Source organism: Barbus barbus (genome assembly GCF_936440315.1).
Source record: "Barbus barbus genome assembly, chromosome: 49".
Classification (NCBI taxonomy): Eukaryota; Metazoa; Chordata; class Actinopteri; order Cypriniformes; family Cyprinidae; genus Barbus; species Barbus barbus.
The window spans coordinates 11,295,723-11,314,374 of NC_136727.1; the positions used below are offsets into that span (position 1 = coordinate 11,295,723).

At 37.7% G+C, this 18,652-nt stretch overlaps 3 protein-coding genes across 3 annotated transcripts; all 3 read left to right on the top strand.

Annotated features, from left to right (window-relative positions):
- The first annotated feature begins 9,125 nt into the window (after positions 1-9,125).
- Positions 9,126-10,356, top strand: LOC306867318 (mast cell protease 1A-like). Its single transcript, XM_079412919.1, has 5 exons — positions 9,126-9,195; positions 9,296-9,446; positions 9,529-9,667; positions 9,780-10,034; positions 10,140-10,356. The coding sequence occupies exons 1-5, from the start codon at positions 9,138-9,140 to the stop codon at positions 10,296-10,298; spliced, it is 762 nt and encodes a 253-aa protein (XP_079269045.1). The 5' UTR covers positions 9,126-9,137; the 3' UTR covers positions 10,299-10,356.
- A 1,891-nt stretch (positions 10,357-12,247) lies between these two features.
- Positions 12,248-15,459, top strand: LOC306867276 (granzyme B-like; the record flags this gene model as incomplete). The annotated part of the gene is made up of 5 exons (XM_079412876.1): positions 12,248-12,305; positions 12,396-12,540; positions 12,723-12,864; positions 14,943-15,200; positions 15,301-15,459. The coding sequence occupies 5 exons, from the start codon at positions 12,248-12,250 to the stop codon at positions 15,457-15,459; spliced, it is 762 nt and encodes a 253-aa protein (XP_079269002.1).
- Positions 15,460-17,056: 1,597 nt separating this feature from the next.
- On the top strand, positions 17,057-18,430 carry LOC306867322 (mast cell protease 3-like). Its single transcript, XM_079412924.1, has 5 exons — positions 17,057-17,126; positions 17,216-17,366; positions 17,504-17,630; positions 17,851-18,102; positions 18,211-18,430. The coding sequence occupies exons 1-5, from the start codon at positions 17,069-17,071 to the stop codon at positions 18,367-18,369; spliced, it is 747 nt and encodes a 248-aa protein (XP_079269050.1). The 5' UTR covers positions 17,057-17,068; the 3' UTR covers positions 18,370-18,430.
- Positions 18,431-18,652: the final 222 nt, after the last annotated feature.

The window sequence follows — 18,652 nt, forward strand, 5'->3', positions numbered from 1 at the left end:
TTTGGAACATTTTTTGTTCATTAAATAAGTTTTTTCTTTCTTAAAGTAATGACCAAGCGGCCAGCAGCAGACCCTAGGGACATAAAGTCAGAGCCCGACTTTAAATAAAAAAAAATTGGGGGCTAAAACTGTGTTGTACTGAACATGTACCGAGTAAAATATTACTGAAAATGTATTAGTAATGCCTTATGTAGTATCTTGAGATACTATCAAAAGAAAACTCAGATGAGCCATTAGTTCTCGATGGTCACCTTATTGAGGACCCATAGCAGTGTTCAGACATACAGTCTTGGCCAAAAGTTTTGAGAATTACATAAATATTGGAAATTGGAAAAGTTGCTGCTTAAGTTTTTATAATAGCAATTTGCATATACTCCAGAATGTTATGAAGAGTGATCAGATGAATTGCATAGTCCTTCTTTGCCACAAAAATTAACTTAATCCCAAAAAACCTTTCCACTGGATTTCATTGCTGTCATTAAAGGACCTGCTGAGATCATTTCAGTAATCGTCTTGTTAACTCAGGTGAGAATGTTGACGAGCACAAGGCTGGAGATCATTATGTCAGGCTGATTGGGTTAGAATGGCAGACTTGACATGTTAAAAGGAGGGTGATGCTTGAAATCATTGTTCTTCCATTGTTAACCATGGTGACCTGCAAAGAAACGCGTGCAGCCATCATTGTGTTGCATAAAAATGGCTTCACAGGCAAGGATATCGTGGCTACTAAGATTGCACCTAAATCAAAAATTTATAGGATCATCAAGAACTTCAAGGAAAGAGGTTCAATTCTTGTTAAGAAGGCTTCAGGGCGTCCAAGAAAGTCCAGCAAGCGCCAGGATCGTCTCCTAAAGAGGATTCAGCTGCGGGATCGGAGTGCCACCAGTGCAGAGCTTGCTCAGGAATGGCAGCAGGCAGGTGTGATCTGCACGCACAGTGAGGCGAAGACTTTTGGAAGATGGCCTGGTGTCAAGAAGGGCAGCAAAGAAGCCACTTCTCTCCAAAAAAAACATCAGGGACAGATTGATCTTCTGCAGAAAGTATGGTGAATGGACTGCTGAGGACTGGGGCAAAGTCATATTCTCCGATGAAGCCTCTTTCCGATTGTTTGGGGCATCTGGAAAAAGGCTTGTCCGGAGAAGAAAAGGTGAGCGCTACCATCAGTCCTGTGTCATGCCAACAGTAAAGCATCCTGAGACCATTCATGTGTGGGGTTGCTTCTCATCCAAGGGAGTGGGCTCACTCACAATTCTGCCCAAAAACACAGCCATGAATAAAGAATGGTACCAAAACACCCTCCAACAGCAACTTCTTCCAACAATCCAACAACAGTTTGGTGAAGAACAATGCATTTTCCAGCACGATGGAGCACCGTGCCATAAGGCAAAAGTGATAACTAAGTGGCTCGGGGACCAAAACGTTGAAATTTTGGGTCCATGGCCTGGAAACTCCCCAGATCTTAATCCCATTGAGAACTTGTGGTCAATCCTCAAGAGGCGGGTGGACAAACAAAAACCCACTAATTCTGACAAACTCCAAGAAGTGATTATGAAAGAATGGGTTGCTATCAGTCAGGATTTGGCCCAGAAATTGATTGAGAGCATGCCCAGTCGAATTGCAGAGGTCCTGAAAAAGAAGGGCCAACACTGCAAATACTGACTCTTTGCATAAATGTCATGTAATTTTCGATAAAAGCCTTTGAAACGTATGAAGTGTTTGTAATTATATTTCAGTACATCACAAAAACAACTGAAACAAATATCTAAAAGCAGTTTAGCAGCAAACTTTGTGAAAACTAATATTTACGTAATTCTCAAAACTTTTGGCCACGACTGTACACACCAGCATGGCCATAAAGCACACCCAATGTGCTTCTTCACAGCCTTTTTATAGTGCCCCAACCCATACACAATGCGTTACCGCCCCCTGTTGGACAAATATCGATATACACATACAACACTCCTCCCTGCTTAAGTCCAAAACATTCTTTTCTCCAATTAACAAAACTTGAGGGGAAAAACCATTGCTCACATACAAGACAATTTTCAAATATTACAATTACATTACAAAGTCCTTTAAGTGTGCAGGTAATTTCCTTTCTCTTACTGAACGTTGTAGACCCCCAGTAGGTACAATTTCAGGGTGTTTTACTTCTGCAATTGATATCACTTCAGGAATAGTAGGAGTACTAGGCCACTCACGCACCAGCCTACTGGAACATTCAGTTTGCAAATTTCCTAACTCGTTTTTCTCAGGACTAACACCCAAAATTGGTATTATGGGAGTACTGGGTGATTTGGGCATTTGAACATCAGTATGCTGAGACACAACATCAGCGTCCCATACTTGAACATCCATGCTCTGTTGGTAATCTGTAATCCTCTCTTTTTGTTGGTGACTAAACAATTGATCTACATGACGTCGCACTATTTGAGCATTCCCCAAAGCTACTGTATAGGATACAGGTCCTGTAATGTCCTGAATTATTCCATGCACCCATTTTGGTCCATACCCAAACTTTCGGGTATACACAGGGTCTACAATCTGGAAATAACGAGATTTTATATGTTGATGATGATACTGTTTCTGATTTTGTTGTTTCATTTCCACTTTACCAGTGAAATCAGGATGTATCTTGTCTAAAGTGCAACGTAATTTTCTTCCCATCAGCAATTCAGCAGGAGACAGTCCAATTGTAGACTGAGGTGTGATACGATAATTAAACAGAGCTCTATGTACTTTGGTCAGAGGTCATAGGTCTTAAAGCAGGACAATGACTCAAAGCATGTTTTAAAAAACACCAAAAAATGGTTTAAGACAAAGCACTGGAAGGTTTAAGGGGCCAGAAATTAGTCCAGATCAAAATCCCATAGAGCACCTGTCTATAAATCTCGAGAAGAAACCCTTAAAATCTGAAAGACCTGGAGCAGATGGCAAAAGAAGAGTGGTCCAAAATTCCAGGAGAGAGCTGTAAGAAACCCACTGATGGTTACAGGAAGCGATTGATTTCAGTTATTGTTTCCAAAGGATGTGCAACCAAATATTAAGTTGAGGGCGTCAATTTTGTCCAGGACATTTTTGGAGATTTGTGTAGAATGTCTCAGATTTGGCTTTTTTCCACTGCTTTTTTGTGTTGTTCCAATGCAAACAATTTGTAATTGCAACAAGTTTCTGGGAGAAGTAGTGAGAAGTAGTGCATTTATTATCTGACAGAAATGCAGGGGTGCCAATATTTTTTGTCCATGAGTGTATGTGTCCCATGTGCGTCTAGAGACCCCCAAAATATGAGAAAAGGCCGTCCTCTGTCTTATAGTAAATATGTGTGCAAACACGCTGTTTATATTTGGCTCCACATTTTACATTACCTGCATGCTCATTAGAATAGTAACCATAGTAGGCTTCTAGAAGGCTCCATCTAACGGCTTGTTTCTGACAAATGATGAACTGAGTGCCTGCATAAAGGCCCAGTTTAAGATAAACATGGATTTCTGTAACTGTGGATCATGCAAAATTACTCTAGTAGAGTATCAGAATAAAAATATAGAACTTGAAATGAGCATAATAGGTCTCCTTTAAATTCAATTCCTTAAGAGAATCTGCTTGACTTATGAGATATGGTAATGCATAGTTACAAGACCTACCAATAATTGCCCTACAAACATTATTTGCATACCTGACTTTTTCTTTTTGTTAGTGAGATCAACTGTGCCCATGGCTGCCCCTGTGAAGACAGCAGTGGGTTTGGAGAAAGAACATTACTCATATACCAAATAAAGCATATTATTTCAAATACATCAAGATCACAACATCAGACAAGTGCAGCAGTACATGTACTAATAGGTGTAAAGAACATGCATTTTTATTGCGATTGAATTAAGGTTGATTCATTAACCCCACGTGTTTTGTTTTCTTGCTTATGCCAATACCAAGTGGATGCTGCACACTGGTGGTGGTTGAGGAGAGACTCTCCACATGATTGTAAAGCGCTTTGGGTGTACAGCAATACACAATAAAGCGCTATATAAATGCATCATTCATTCATTCATACTGTTTGTGATAATCACAATTTGTTTTAACGAGTGCTGATCCTTTGCTGACTTGTTCAGGGAATGCAAGGGGTGGGTAAATGGTGGTGTGGCATAGCCAAATATAAATATTAAAATGATCCGAATATAGGTAATTCTGAAATGTAGCTTCGTCCAAGGTCTGTAATAAGCAGTGGCCTTTTCCACCATATTAACATTGGCAGCTACTATCGGGAGTGTGTGCCTGTAGAATACAAGTGAGTCCATACAAGTTTGACCCACCGCCGAGGGACCGACGTATGCTGCCGAACCAGCAGTGAACTAACGTTAGGGAGCTGAAGAGCCTGAAGTGACACCATGGTTGCTGTATTTATTTTGTTTCAGGGGGAGTTTGTTAATAATGTTTGGTGTTTTCATGCATGTGAATGAGACATGAGGTAGGAGTTTGATGTGGTTAGTGCACCAGCAATAGTCAGACAGAAACACCAGCAGTAGTCAGAAAGACAGTAGTCGGCTCTGTCTGACTACTGCTGGTGCACTAACTATATCAAACTCATACCTCATGTCTCATTCACATGTATGAAAACAACGAACAATATTAACAAATGTGTTTTGGGGGAGTTACTTTGGTGCGAGCCCTGATAGGAAAGGTAGGATTTTTTTTAGTTGGATACTTTCAAAATCTAGCTACTCTGGCTGGTTTCTCTAACATTGCCTATCCGAGCATTAAAAGCGTAACAATGCCCCTGACATATAAGTAGGCCTATATGAAAAAAAAAAACATAGGAATAGTACTTTCAGCATTCGATTAGTAGTATTTTTTTTTTATGATAAACTCACAAAATTCATTCCAGCACCCCTAGTGCAGATAGATATAATCTAATTATGTAATATCAGATGGACTTTTCTTGTAGATTATCCACATAAAATTGAGAACCGCAGCAAAAAAGATACAGCATGACGTGTTTGAGTTATTTTCCCGTACTTGGCATTATGCGTCCTGCAATGTGACCATTTCACATGCGCACATTGCAATGTCGATGCTGAAAAGATATATCATGCAGCCCTTACCTGCATAAAGCTCTATGGGGGAAAAAAAACACTAGAAGTCAAGTAATGTTAAGGTAACCCATGTTTCAAATACTTCAAGCCTTTACAAATTTAAACTGTAACTCTTTAAATCTTTCCTAATTACCTTGTCCCTCCATTGTGTTCGTCTGCTCCACCTGCTCCACTGTAGTGTTCATCTGCTCCACCTGCTCCACTGTAGTGTTCATCTGCTCCACCTGCCCCTCCATGATGCTCGTCTGCTCCACCAGCATGTTCCTTGTCTCTTCCACCTGTGTGGTCCTCACCTCCTCCCGGTTGCTTGTGTTCTCCAATGGGTCAGAGTATGTGAATTGCAGTGTAATCAGCTGATCATCATTGCTACTGGAATCCTGGTTCCAACCTGTGCAAGTTAAACAAGTGTTATGTTTTGCTTACTTAAAACAGGTGCAGTTCAAACTCATGGTTAACCTCTATGTTTGAAGTGTTAATCTGTTTGAATCGTACAATCCAATTTTGTGGTTTGTGGGTGCCAAACTGCAAATGTGGTAAGATGGAATTTGACATACGTGTTGTGCTCTTCCCATCATTCCTAAGAGCTTGCTCTCTTTTGGGGAGTGAATAAGACAATTGTTTAAGGGATGGCCCCCCCCCCCCCACAGACACCCCCCACCCCCCCGAAAATAAAGAGTCATAGTTCCTCATCCCCATATTTTGTGCAATTACTTCCAAACTTCACAATACACTGCACTGTGGTAGTGAACAGGTAGAAAAGTATACAGATTTATTCAAAATAAGAACCTTTTTGATTATATGGGCAAATGGGTGAATGCTCCACATACATTTACAGCTGACATGCACATTGTAGAGAGCTTTAAATAGTACAGTATGAATGTAGTAGAATGAATGAAGTCCGTTTGTTATTTCTCATCCCCTTGATAAGAAAGTTTGATTACTATATTGCACCTGTGATTCTGTCATAAATCATGCCTCTATTTTTTTATGAATTCAGAATTCCCAACTATCACTCATATTTGTTGTGTGTTCCAATTTTGCTGTGGTAGATAATTTAGGATTGTGATGTGTTAAGGCTAAAATGTGATTATTAAGGGTATCACCGCTTATGATGTCCAGATGTCTTACACTGAACTGTCTCATAATCAACCCCAAGGCTGATCAACTCTGGCCTGAGGTCTATTGCCCTCCAGAGTTCAGCTCCAGTCCTAATCAAACACACTTGCCTGTAGTTTTCAGGTAAATCTGAAGATTTTTACCTGGTTTTGGTAGGTTTGTTTGGGGTTGGAGCTTAACTCTGCAGGATGATGGCCCTACAGGAACAGGGTTGGTACTACTGTTCTGCCATAGATTTAAAGATGTAGTCAACTAAATATAATAATATCAGTTTAGTGTGAATATTAACATTTGCACAATTTTTAAACTCAAATCTCCTCCTCATTCACAACCCCCTTGTGTCTTCCAAGTACTTTTAAAGTACTTTTACTCGTTTATAAGTCACTCAGTGGCCTAAGACCTAAATACATAGCTGATATGCTCACTGAATATAAACCTAACAGACCACTCAGATCATTAGGATCGAGTCAGTTAGAAATACCAAGGGTTCACACAAAACAAGAGGAGTCCGCTTTGAGCTATGATGCCGCGTGCAGTTGGAACCAGCTTCCAGAAGAGATCAGATATTCTAAAACATTAGCCACATTTAAATCTAGACTCAAAACTCATCTGTTTAGCTGTGCATTTGTTGAATGAGCACTGTGCTATGTCCGAACTGTTTTTAATTCATTCTAAATCAATTTCTATATCATTTTAAAATTCCTTGTTTTTATTGCTGTGATTATTATTTTTAATGACTATTTCACTTTCTTTTATGTAAAGCACTTGACTTGCCTTGCCTTCCATGACAGAAAAGCTAGTAAAACTATAAAAATGCAGCAATTCTCTGGTGTTATTTTAACGGTTTGGTCAGTATTCAACCCTTCCTCAAAATGCTGAACATACAGCCCACCTCAGACTGCTTTTAAATGCAAATATTGTTAAATCATATCTAGGGCTGGGTATTGTTCAAAAATGTTCGATATCGATACTGATACCGATAACTTGAGTTTGATACCGGTTCCTGAATGATACTTTTTTCGATACCAATTTTATGAAAACAGTTTTAACAAGATTACATTATCTCAAAAAACTTTGGTTTTATTTTTTTCAGCTTGTTGACATGTATACAGACTCAAAGACTCATCTCCTGAGCCACTGCACAAAGGAACAAAATATAGCCAACACAATAAATCAGTACAAATAATTTTAATAAAGCTCAAATAGTTTTCAGTTTACACTATGCGTGCTCGTTTTAAAACGCATAGCTCAGACAGAATCATAATTTCTATTCATTTATTCTAGGTTGTTAAAGACTTCAAGAAATTTAAAATCTTTATCCACTTTCATAAGTGGATGTTTTATTTTCTTTCACAATATGTTTTATTGTTATTAAATTCTATGTTGTAGTATGTCTAATTATTTGAATGCATAAAAGCTACTTAGTTTATTCAAATTTATTCTTAAAACAGCCTTATGAAATGTTTTCTTTTTCCTCAGAAATTCTGAGTTCTGTATCTGGTTTTCAAATGAAGGCATAAAACATTAATTTCATTTTAAATTATTGAAAATAAAACTTTATTTATTTATTTTGGCAAACACAATTTTACTATTAAAATTAAAACATGGAAGAAATGTTGTGTGATCATTAATTAAAAATTAAGAGTTTTAATAATTTTAATAGTAGCCTAGTAGTAGCAGTATGTACACTCTGCTGAACAATATTAATTTATTTCTGCCGCAGTGTCTTCCAAGTTAAACCGAACTTTTACTTTGACGGGTTTCCGGAAATACCTTTACAGTTCTGTGTGTATGATATGAGCAAGTTTTACTCAAATCAAATGGTAAAATGCTCATGAAGTGACTCTCAGTGCAGTTCTGGAGCTGTTGTTCATGTGTTTCTGTCCTCATTTAGTGTGACGGCAGACGCTGAAATGTCACGCGAGCTTCAGTCTGTGTCAAGTAAGCGAAACTGCGCGATATAGAGAGCAGACTGCTCCGTACGCTTTCGAATTGCTCTCGCGGATGTCAAACACTGATCAATCAGCACCGCGTCACTTCTAGTCAAACACACCTAGTGCTGCAGGCTTATTGGCTCACTGACGTTAATGAGATTAACCCCTTAGGTATCGAAATTTGGTACCGAACGACAAGACGTTTTTCGATACTCGGTGGTATCGAGGCAATTCGGCCGGTGCCTAAAAAGTATCGAACTCGATACCCAGCGCTAGGGCCCAGGGCCAGATCCCATAGACAGATAACAACCACTCAGCTATCAATCTATAAGATCTTGCCCTGCTTCTGAGAAATGTCAAATAGTTCAGTAGACAAGTTTCTGTGTGTGAGTCTGTGGGTATGTGTGTATACTGAGAAGAGATCAGAAGAGAGATTTTGCATTTTATAAATAAAAAATATAAATAAATGCTTTCTATTAATAATGATGGAAGTAATTTGTCATTTATATCCTGTCTGTCATATTTATTTGCTTGATCAGTGTCTTTTTTATTCTTTTGCTGTGGCAAAGCTCTTTGAAATAAGATCATATAGGAAACAATTTAAAAATCAAGAATTTTAGAAAGCCACAGAGTAACCTTTAATTATATGTGCGCTCCATGTGTTTTAGCCATCATGACAAAAGAAGTAGAAGAGAGAAATCTGTCCTCATTAATGAACATTCGACAGATCTTGTTGTTGATTGTGCATTTGTAGGTAAAAAAAAAAAAAAAACTACAGCTACCAAAATGCATGCACGCATACATGCTTCATATTTTATCATCTAGACCATCTTTAGTCTGAAGGTGGGAACGGAAGTATTAACAGCATCAATATCTTTTCATCACTATGTTGCTCATATTGCAAGATAAAAAGAACTTATGGGAACTCAGTCTCTCCGCCCACCTTCGACCTATATATACAGTGTTTTGTCAGTAGGAGCTCACTGATTGTTTCTTCATCATGACCATCATCTCTCTGCTCCTGCTGGCCTCTCTGCTGCCACACCTGACCTTCACTGGTGAGACTGATTATAAAGTAGCTAATTATTCTATTTTTTTAAGAACATGTAATTTGTATTTACTGAAGAAGCTGATTTGGCACTGATTTCTCTCTCTCAGCTCATGTGAAGGTGGGTATAGTGAATGGCAAAGAAGCAAAACCCCACTCCAGACCTTACATGGTTTCTATTCAATTGAATAAGACACATGTCTGTGGCGGATTCCTCATTTCTGATGAGTTTGTGTTGACTGCTGCACATTGCTGGAAAGAGTGAGGGGTTTTTGTGTAGTTAAAATAATTTTGGCTGACATTGTATGATGAAATTGTGCATCATGACTTTCTCTTTCAACAGATCTCAGATTCTGACGGTTGTGGTTGGTGCTCATGACTTAAGGAACAGTAAGAATTCAGATCGTATCGGAGTGAAGTCCTACATCCCACATCCAAGCTATATAATAATTTTTTCTTGGAATGATATCATGCTTTTGAGGGTAACAGCTTGTAATACATTTAGCTGTTGACAACTTCACAAACAGCTAGCAGTATAATCAGCAGCAGTTCAGTCTTGGGTTTATTAATAACAGTTGTGTTTTTGAATTACAGTTACAGGAAAAAGTCAACCTAAACAACTATGTTGAATGGATATCATTACCAAAGAAAGGTGAAGATGTCGAGGTGAATGCTCTCTGTAGTGTTGCGGGCTGGGGAGAACTGTGGACTGATGGCCCAAAGAGCGATCGTCTAATGGAGGCAAACGTGCATATAATGAACAACAGAGAATGTTACAAGAGCTGGGGAGAGAAGTACTACTCAGTCTCACAGATGATGTGCGCACATGGCCATGGTGGATCCTGCATTGTACGTACAAAAGATGATTCACACACTTTGATTCTTATGTTAATTTATGAACTGAGTTTCAACTGATAAAGTATATGGCATTTCATTGACTTTTTCTCTTAACAGGGGGATTCTGGGGGTCCTTTGGTTTGTGGAAAAACTGCAGTTGGTGTCACATCATTTGGATATAAATCACTCTGCAATTCACATGAGAAACCTAATGTGTATACTAAGATTTCACTATATATTCCATGGATCAACAGCATAATTAGAAATGTGAAGTGAGTTCAGTTCTTGAATTCTTCTGCATAACCTGTTTTAATAAAAGGATCACTTGGCAATCATCAGTCATTCAAAGTGTCTTCATTGTGTGTGTGTGTGTGTGTGTGTGTGTGTGTGTATAAATATTGTATTTGAATATTTGGGCACATCAAAAATTAATATTCAAATATTTGTTTATTTAAATTAGGTTTAAAGTAAAAGATGTTTTTTTTTGTTTTGTTTTTTATCAAGTTTTTGTCACCATTTCTGAACAAGCTTGTGATTAGGAATTATACACAACAATGTTACATTATACCTCAAGGTTTGCTTTTATTTGAAACCGTGTATAAACAAAATATATACCGTTGTGACGAGTGGTGAAGGTGTTGCTCACTACATTAACTCCACCGGCCTCGCTCCGTTCCCACGGCTCTCGGACCCGCCCCACTCGTCACAAGTGAAGTGAAGTGAAATATTGCCAAGTATGGTGACCCATACTCGGAATTCGTGCTCTGCATTTAACCCATCCAACGTGCACACACACAGCACTGTAACTCTGTTAACAGTTTGTAGTGTCAGTGTCATTGATTGGATGAATTCAGCATGCAAACTGTTCACATAATGGCTCTAACATTGTGATCATCATATTTTATATTGCTGCCAGTGTTGGGAAGGTTACTTTGGGAATGTAATAGGTTACAGATTACAAGTTACCCTATTTACAGTAGTACTCCACACTGATTACTGTCAGACTTTCGAAATCCTTCATCAGTTGAATTGAGATTATAATAATTTCATTTTAAAGCACAGCCACCACAAAATAAGACTGGCTTTGAGATCAATCTGAGGTTAAATACAGATTTAAGACAATAACAATAAATAATTTTGGTAGCTACACTGTAAAAAAAAAAAAAAAAAAAAAAAGTTGAGCCAACTTAAAATTTTAAAGTAATCAGCTTCAGCTGAGTTTTTTTGAGTTTTCTCAACTTGTTGTTTTAAGTTCATACAACAAAAAGTTGAGAATCTCCTACAAAAATGAGTTGAGAGAACTCAAAAATCTGCTGAAGCTGGTTGCCTTAAAATTTTAAGTTGGCTCAACTTTCTTTTTCTTTTTGCAGTGATACTGTTTTTTTTGTTGTTGTTTTTAATCAATTCTTTGCACAGTTATGACAGGAAGCACTGGCATCTAACAATGGTTTGTAGAAAAAAAAAACAGTTAATATATATTTTAAAAAATCATAAACCCAAATAGAATATAAAAAAGTTATTAAAAAAGTATAAAAAAAGTTACATTTGTAATCATTAACATTTTCATAAGTAGCTGTAATTTAATTACACATTTTTTCTCACTAACTGTAACATTACATTCATTTTGCAATTAAATTACGTAATTTAGTTACATGTAACTAGTAACTTCCCAACACTAATTGCTGCTATCAAGTTTTTTCTAAATGGACTAATGCGGTTAACGTAGTTTGTGTGTGGCAATCTTTCACCGTCGCGTGAAATTCTTTATCATGTGTGGTTTGAGGTCTTTCATTCTGTTCACAAAGTGTCAAGACATAAACTTCATGCCAAATGATTTCACTATCTACCAAAATAGCTGAAGATTATTTAGTACAAGTTTGTAATCTCTGCAATTCCCTAAACTCACCACCAGGGGACAGCATCCCCAACTTTATAAATAATACCTCTAAATGGACTAAATAGGTAGGCTACTATATAGACCTATAAATATGCCTCCTGTGATATAATGTTGCTTTTCCATTCATATATTCCGTTCATATATTTGTAGTAATAAATGTTAAGTATTCAAGTACCAAAATGTAAGATATCCTGCTTAATACTTCTAGACCAAACCATCTGTGGCCAAGAACAATGTTTACTCATCATTGCCACCATCATTGCTCAGTGTCTCCACCCACCCTTCTGTTTATACAGTGTTTGTCAGTGAGAGCTCACTGATTGTTATCATGTCCATCTTCTCTCTGCTCCTGCTGGCCTCTCTGCTGCCACACCTGACCTTCACTGGTAAGACTGATTATATAACAGCATATTATGCTGATTTTTATGCTTAATTGGTATGTGCAGAATAAGCCGACTGACACATCTCTCTCTCAGCTCATGTGGGAATAGTGAATGGCACAGAAGCAAAACCCAACTCCAGACCTTACATGGTTTCTCTTCAGATAAAAGGACATCATAACTGCGGTGGATTCCTTATTTCTGATGAGTTTGTACTGACTGCTGCACATTGTCAAAAGAAGTAAGACTTTGTATTGATTGATTATTGGTACAGATTATTGATGATTGAGTTTTTAAATTAATTTACAGTAGTATATGGTTTACAAAGTTTTGTCATCAAATCAGTAAGATAAATATGCTCTTAAAAGAATACATAAAGTTGTGAAAAACATTCATTATACTAATAAGACTTTTGTTCAACAGAAATATGATACTGACAGCTGTGATTGGTGCACATGACCTAAAAAATGAGAATGAGGGGTCTGTCCGCATCGGAGTGAAGTCCTACCACAAGCATCCAAAGTATAGCAGCGATTCGCACAAGAATGACATTATGCTTTTGAGGGTAAAGTAGGAAATATACACACACAAAGTGCCTTGCGAAAGTATTCAACCCCTTCATTTTTTCCATGTATGTTGCTGCCTTATGTTAAAATGCTTTAAATAACTTTTTTTTTAGCACATCAATCTACACTCCATTCACCATAATGGCAAGTGTAACGCAATGGGTGAAAGCATTGCATTCCAGAAATGTAAATCAAGGGAAAAAATAAGCTACATAACTGTGGTTCTAAGATTAAATAGACATTTTGGGTTTGAAAGAAATCGCAGTCTCAGATTACACCAGCAGGTGGCGGTAAATTCACGTGGTGAGTTATGGAACTGCGCTCTCGCTGAATCTCGAGAGAGTTCCAGAGCGAGAGTAAATGTGTGTTAACCACGAGTGCTGCTACTAAAAGATTAATTCATATTTTTCAGGTAAACTGGTGGAAAATGTGTGAGACCTAAGTGTATTAATGTTTATAATGGTTGTGTGTATATTTCCCAATTAGTTTGAATAGAAAGTGAAGCAAGTATCTGTTGTATTAACCGTGTTATGCGTTGATTTATAAGTTTACACGTGTTAACATAAGTTCATGTGACAACACGATTGCTGTTTATTGAGAATGTAGCAGAGATATTGTTCTAAGCAGTTGGTGCTGAGTTACAGGATAATATTTGTATGTTAAAAATGTACTATTCAATATATACTGAATCTCGAGAGAGTTCCAGAGCGAGAGTAAATGTGTGTTAACCACGAGTGCTGCTACTAAAAGATTAATTCATATTTTTCAGAATAAATCCCCCCTTAAATGTGCAACCGCCCTCTGTGAATTTATTACCCCACACTGGGAAGTGTTACACAAGCAAAAAAACTTAAATGATTCCATTGCATAAGTATTCATACCCTTATCTGGGACACTTGAAATTCAGGTTGTAGATGTTACTATACTTTGAGTGTATTTAACCTGTGGCAAATTCAATCGAATGGGTATGATTTGGAAAGGCACACACGTCTTAAAAGGCCTAACAGCTAAAAATGCATATCAGAGCAAAAAACAAGCCTTCGGGTAAAAAACAGGATCGGAAACAGGATCGCATCAAGCCACACATCTGAGGAAGAGTTCAGAAAAAAACTCTTGATTGCTGCATTACCAGGACTCTTCCTAGAGCTAGCCTCCTGGCCATACTGAGTAACTGATGGAGAAGGGCTTTGGTTAGAGTGGTGATCAAGAGCCTGATGGTCACTCTAGTTGAGCTCCATGATCATATGTTGAGACAGGAGAAACCTACAGAAGGACAAACATCACTGCAACCCTTCACCAATATGGGCTTTATGGCGGTGTGTCCAAAATCCATCCTCTTCTCAGTGAAGACACATGAAAACCACTTGGAATTTGCAAAAAAACACCTAAAGGACCCTCAGATTGAGAGAAACAAGATTCTCTGGTCTGATGAACGTTAATTTCAAACATCATGTTTGAAGGAAACCAGGCACTGTTCATCACCTGCAGAGTACCATCCCAAAAGTAAAGTGTGCCCGTAGCAGTCTCATGCTGTGGGGCTGCTTTTCAGCGGCAGGGACTGAGGAACTCGTCAGAGTAGAAGAAATGCTCAGTGCACCAAAACATTGAGATAGTCTTAATGAAAACCCAGTCCAGAGCATTCAAAACCTCAGACTGGGAAGAAGGTTCACCTTCCAACAGGACAATGACCCTTAACACACAGCAAGAGTGGCTTATATCCAACTCTGTGAATGTCTTTGAGTGGCCCAGCCACAGCCTGAGCTTGAACCCAATCAAATATTTCTGGAGAAACCTGAAAACGTGTGTCTGCCCCCATCCAACCTCAGTTTGAGAGGTGAAGAGGTGAGGAGAAGAATGGTAGATAATTGCCAAATGCTGATGAGCAAAGCTTGTCGCATCATACCCAAAATTTCCAAATAAATTTATGAAGTTGTGACAGTTCTGTTTTTGCTTTGCCATTATGGTGTATCAAGTGTAGATTGATATGAAAAAAAGTAATTTAAAGCAGTTTAACAAGGCAACAACATATATATATATATATGAATAGTGATTTATTTTTTTATTTTTTTTATTACAGCTAGAGAAAAAGGTCAAACTAAGCCAAAATGTTGAACCGATATCATTAATAAAGAATAAAACAGGGATCAAATCAGGTACTGTCTGTAGTGTTGCTGGCTGGGGAAGACTGCAGACTAAAGGCTCAGTAAGTGATCGTCTAATGGAGGCAAACGTGAAGATATTGAAAGACAGACAATGTGAAAAAAAATGGAAAGGAAGTGTGAAATATTCAATCACAACGATGATGTGTGCATATGGCCGTGGTGGATCCTGCAAAGTATGTACAAATGATCATTCACAGACTCTGTTTCACTTGGTTTCACTGAGTTTAAACTGATATACCATTCTAAATCATATATTGATCTGTTTCTTCACAGGGGGATTCAGGAGGTCCTTTGGTTTGTGGAAAATCTGCAGTTGGTGTCACATCCTTTGGTGATTTTAATGTCTGTAATTTACCTGAGCATCCTAATGTGTATACTAAGATTTCAGCATATCTCAAATGGATCCACAAAATAATCAAAAACGTTAAGTGACTTCATGGAAACTTCTTGAATATCTTATTTCAGTAAAAGTATCACATGGCAAGCATCGATTCGAAGTGTCCTCATTGTCACAACCACATATAAGTATTACATGACAGACATATGAGCAAGGAGGTCTCATATCTTGCCTACTTGATTAGGCAAAGAGTGAAAACTTCAAAACTGATTATAAAATGGTCAAAAATGGTATTTAAAAACGGAGCTTCTAAAGCACAGATTTTTCGCCCACATTTTTTGGTCCTTAAAATGCTTTGATGTAGAACTGAACTAGAACTAATTTCTATGCATCTCACCTCAATCTACCGTTACTAATTCCAAAACAATTTTAGAACTATAATAACATAACTCATGCAGTTATGAGAGAGAAAGAAAGAGGGAGTGATTAAACGTGTGAATTATCCAAATTTGCACAGCTTGACAGCATTACTACTAAAGCCAAACCTTTAACCACTTCTCTTCTGAGTAGGCCTGATTCCTGCCAGATATAGAAGAGTGGGTGGGCAGATATGCTGGGTGGGCAAGATTTTTAGTTTTTAGATTAAGTTTTTAAAGTTTGATGCTATGTCTATAGCTCTACAAATAGGCATGTCAGAAAAGCTAACAAAACTATACAAATATAGTACTTTTGTGGTGTTATTTTAATGATCGGGGCAGTATTCTGCCCTTCCTCAATATTCTCAACAAATAGCCCACCTCAGATTGCTTTTAATGGAAAAATCATTAAATAAATTAATGCTGTCTTTTTTTAGACGTTCTGATTGTAAAGATATTTGGGTGGGCTCAGGGCCAGATCCTATAGACAGATAGCTCAACCGCTCAGCTATCTATCTATGCGATCTGGTCTTGCTTCTGAGAAATGTTTTTCAGTAGTGAAAATTACTAGCATGAGCAGAGCTGATAAGCTTCTGTGCACGAGTCTGTAGGCTCATTAGTGTGCGTTGAGGAGAGAGCAGGAGTAAGATCATTTTTATAGATAAAAGATAATTTTGTTTAAAAAATGCTAATATTTTGTTATTTTTATATTTATTTGCTTGATCAGTGTTTTTGTGGTGTTGGATTCTTTTGCTGTACTAGGATGCAAAGCTCTTCGAAGTTACTGAAACAATTTGACAAAAATGAGGTCAAGACCCTCCTTTAGCCATGCAGTTACAGAAAAAATCAGCAGTTGTCTGTCAGCAAATCAGAATCAAGCATTATAAAGTTTTTTTTTTTTATGCTTAATGTGCTGATTAAAGGGACTTACAGCATCATGCCTTTGAGCCATCATTACTCCGTGACCCAACAAGTAGGATAAATCGGTCTGCATCAGATTGTCCTTGTTTATCCTGCATCAAAATTATAAATCTCAGTCTTTCTGGAAGGACATTGATACCTTTTATGACACTTCATAACAGCTGTTTTATGAACTATAAAATATTCAAATACCAGCTTGTATGCATACATGCTTCTTCATCTTCATCTATACCACAATATATTTTCATCACTGTGCTGCTATGCTGCAAGAAAAGCAAAACTCACGAGCAACTCAATGTCTCCACCCACTTTTCAAGTACTTTTATACATTGTTTGTCAGTGAGAGCTCACTGATTGTTTCTTCATCATGACCATCATCTCTCTGCTCCTGCTGGCCTCTCTGCTGCCACACCTGACCTTCACTGGTGAGACTGATTAGATAACAGCATTTATTATGATGTTTAACTGGTATATACTGAATAAGCTGACTTACAGCTCCGTCTTTCTCTCTCAGCTCATGTGAATGTGGGTATAGTGAATGGCACAGAAGCAAGACCCCACTCCAGACCTTACATGGTTTCTATTCAGAAGGAATATACACATGTCTGTGGTGGATTCCTCATCTCTGATGAGTTTGTCTTGACTGCTGCACATTGCTGGACCGGGTAAGAACCCAGTTTAGTCTGAATTGGTTTCATGTGTCAAAATCATTTTGGCTGACATAAGACTTGCAGTGCAACCATATATGTCATACATGAGCATCGTGACTCTATAAATCAGCACAAAATGCTTTTTTCAACAGATATGAGATTCTGACGGTTGTGGTTGGTGCTCATGATTTAAGGAGCATTAAGAGTTCTGATCACATTGGAGTGAAGTCCTACATCCCACATGAGAACTGGGATCTGAATGACATCATGCTCTTAAAGGTAACCAACTGTAATGCTTTTAGTTATTCAAAATAATGATCAGTACATACTGTATAAAATAGTGATTCCTGATCAGATTCTGATCATCACCATCAAAAATTACCTTGGCCTTCAAGGCTTCTGTACTAACCTCAAAATAGCAGTGTAATCAACTGCAGTTCAGTCTTATAAAAGATTATTAAACCTCTTTATTAATAGTGATTGTGTTTTTGAATTACAGCTACAGAGAAAACTCAACCTAAACAACTATGTTAAATGGATATCATTACCAAAGGATGGGGAAGATGTCGAAGCAGATACTATCTGTAGTGTTGCGGGCTGGGGACAACTGTGGACTAACGGCCAAAACAGCAATCGTCTAATGGAGGCAAACGTGTATATATTGAATAACAAAGAATGTAAAAACAAATGGGGACTAATCTACTCAGTCTCACAGATGATGTGCACACGTGGCCATGGTGGATCCTGCCTTGTATGTACAAAAGATGATTCACAGAATTGATTATGTTAATTTATGAACTGAGTTTCAATTGAGACAGTATTTGGCATTTTAGTGATGTTGATCTGTGTTTTTTCACAGTATGACTCAGGAGGTCCTTTGGTTTGTGAAGACATTGCAGTTGGCATCACAGATTTTGGATATAGTTTAGAGTGCAATTCACCTCAGTATCCTAATGTGTACACAAAGACTTCACCATATCTTCAATGGATCAACAGCATAATTAGAAATGTGAAGTGAGTTAAGTTCTTGAATTCTTCTGCATAACCTCTTTCAATAAAAGAATCACCTGGCAATCATCAATCATTCAAAGTGTCTTCATTGCCACATACATACATATACACTTAGACATACATATACAGTTGAAGTCAAAACTTTACATACACCTTTCAGAATCTGCAAAATGTTAATTATTTGACCAAAATAAGAGGGATCATACAAAATGCAGGTTATTGTTTATTTAGTACTGACCTGAATAAGATATTCACATAAAATATGTTTACATATAGTCCACAAGAGAAAA

Excerpts from the sequence above, each read along its gene's own strand:
- LOC306867318 (XM_079412919.1), top strand. The coding sequence starts at position 9,138 with ATGACCATCATCTCTCTGCTCCTGCTGGCCTCTCTGCTGCCACACCTG. Across the intron at positions 9,196-9,295 it reads GCCACACCTGACCTTCACTG|CTCATGTGAAGGTGGGTATA; the intron begins GTGAGACTGATT and ends TCTCTCTCTCAG. Across the intron at positions 10,035-10,139 it reads GCCATGGTGGATCCTGCATT|GGGGATTCTGGGGGTCCTTT; the intron begins GTACGTACAAAA and ends TTCTCTTAACAG.
- LOC306867322 (XM_079412924.1), top strand. The coding sequence starts at position 17,069 with ATGACCATCATCTCTCTGCTCCTGCTGGCCTCTCTGCTGCCACACCTG. Across the intron at positions 17,367-17,503 it reads GCTGCACATTGCTGGACCGG|ATATGAGATTCTGACGGTTG; the intron begins GTAAGAACCCAG and ends TTTTTTCAACAG. Across the intron at positions 18,103-18,210 it reads GCCATGGTGGATCCTGCCTT|TATGACTCAGGAGGTCCTTT; the intron begins GTATGTACAAAA and ends GTTTTTTCACAG.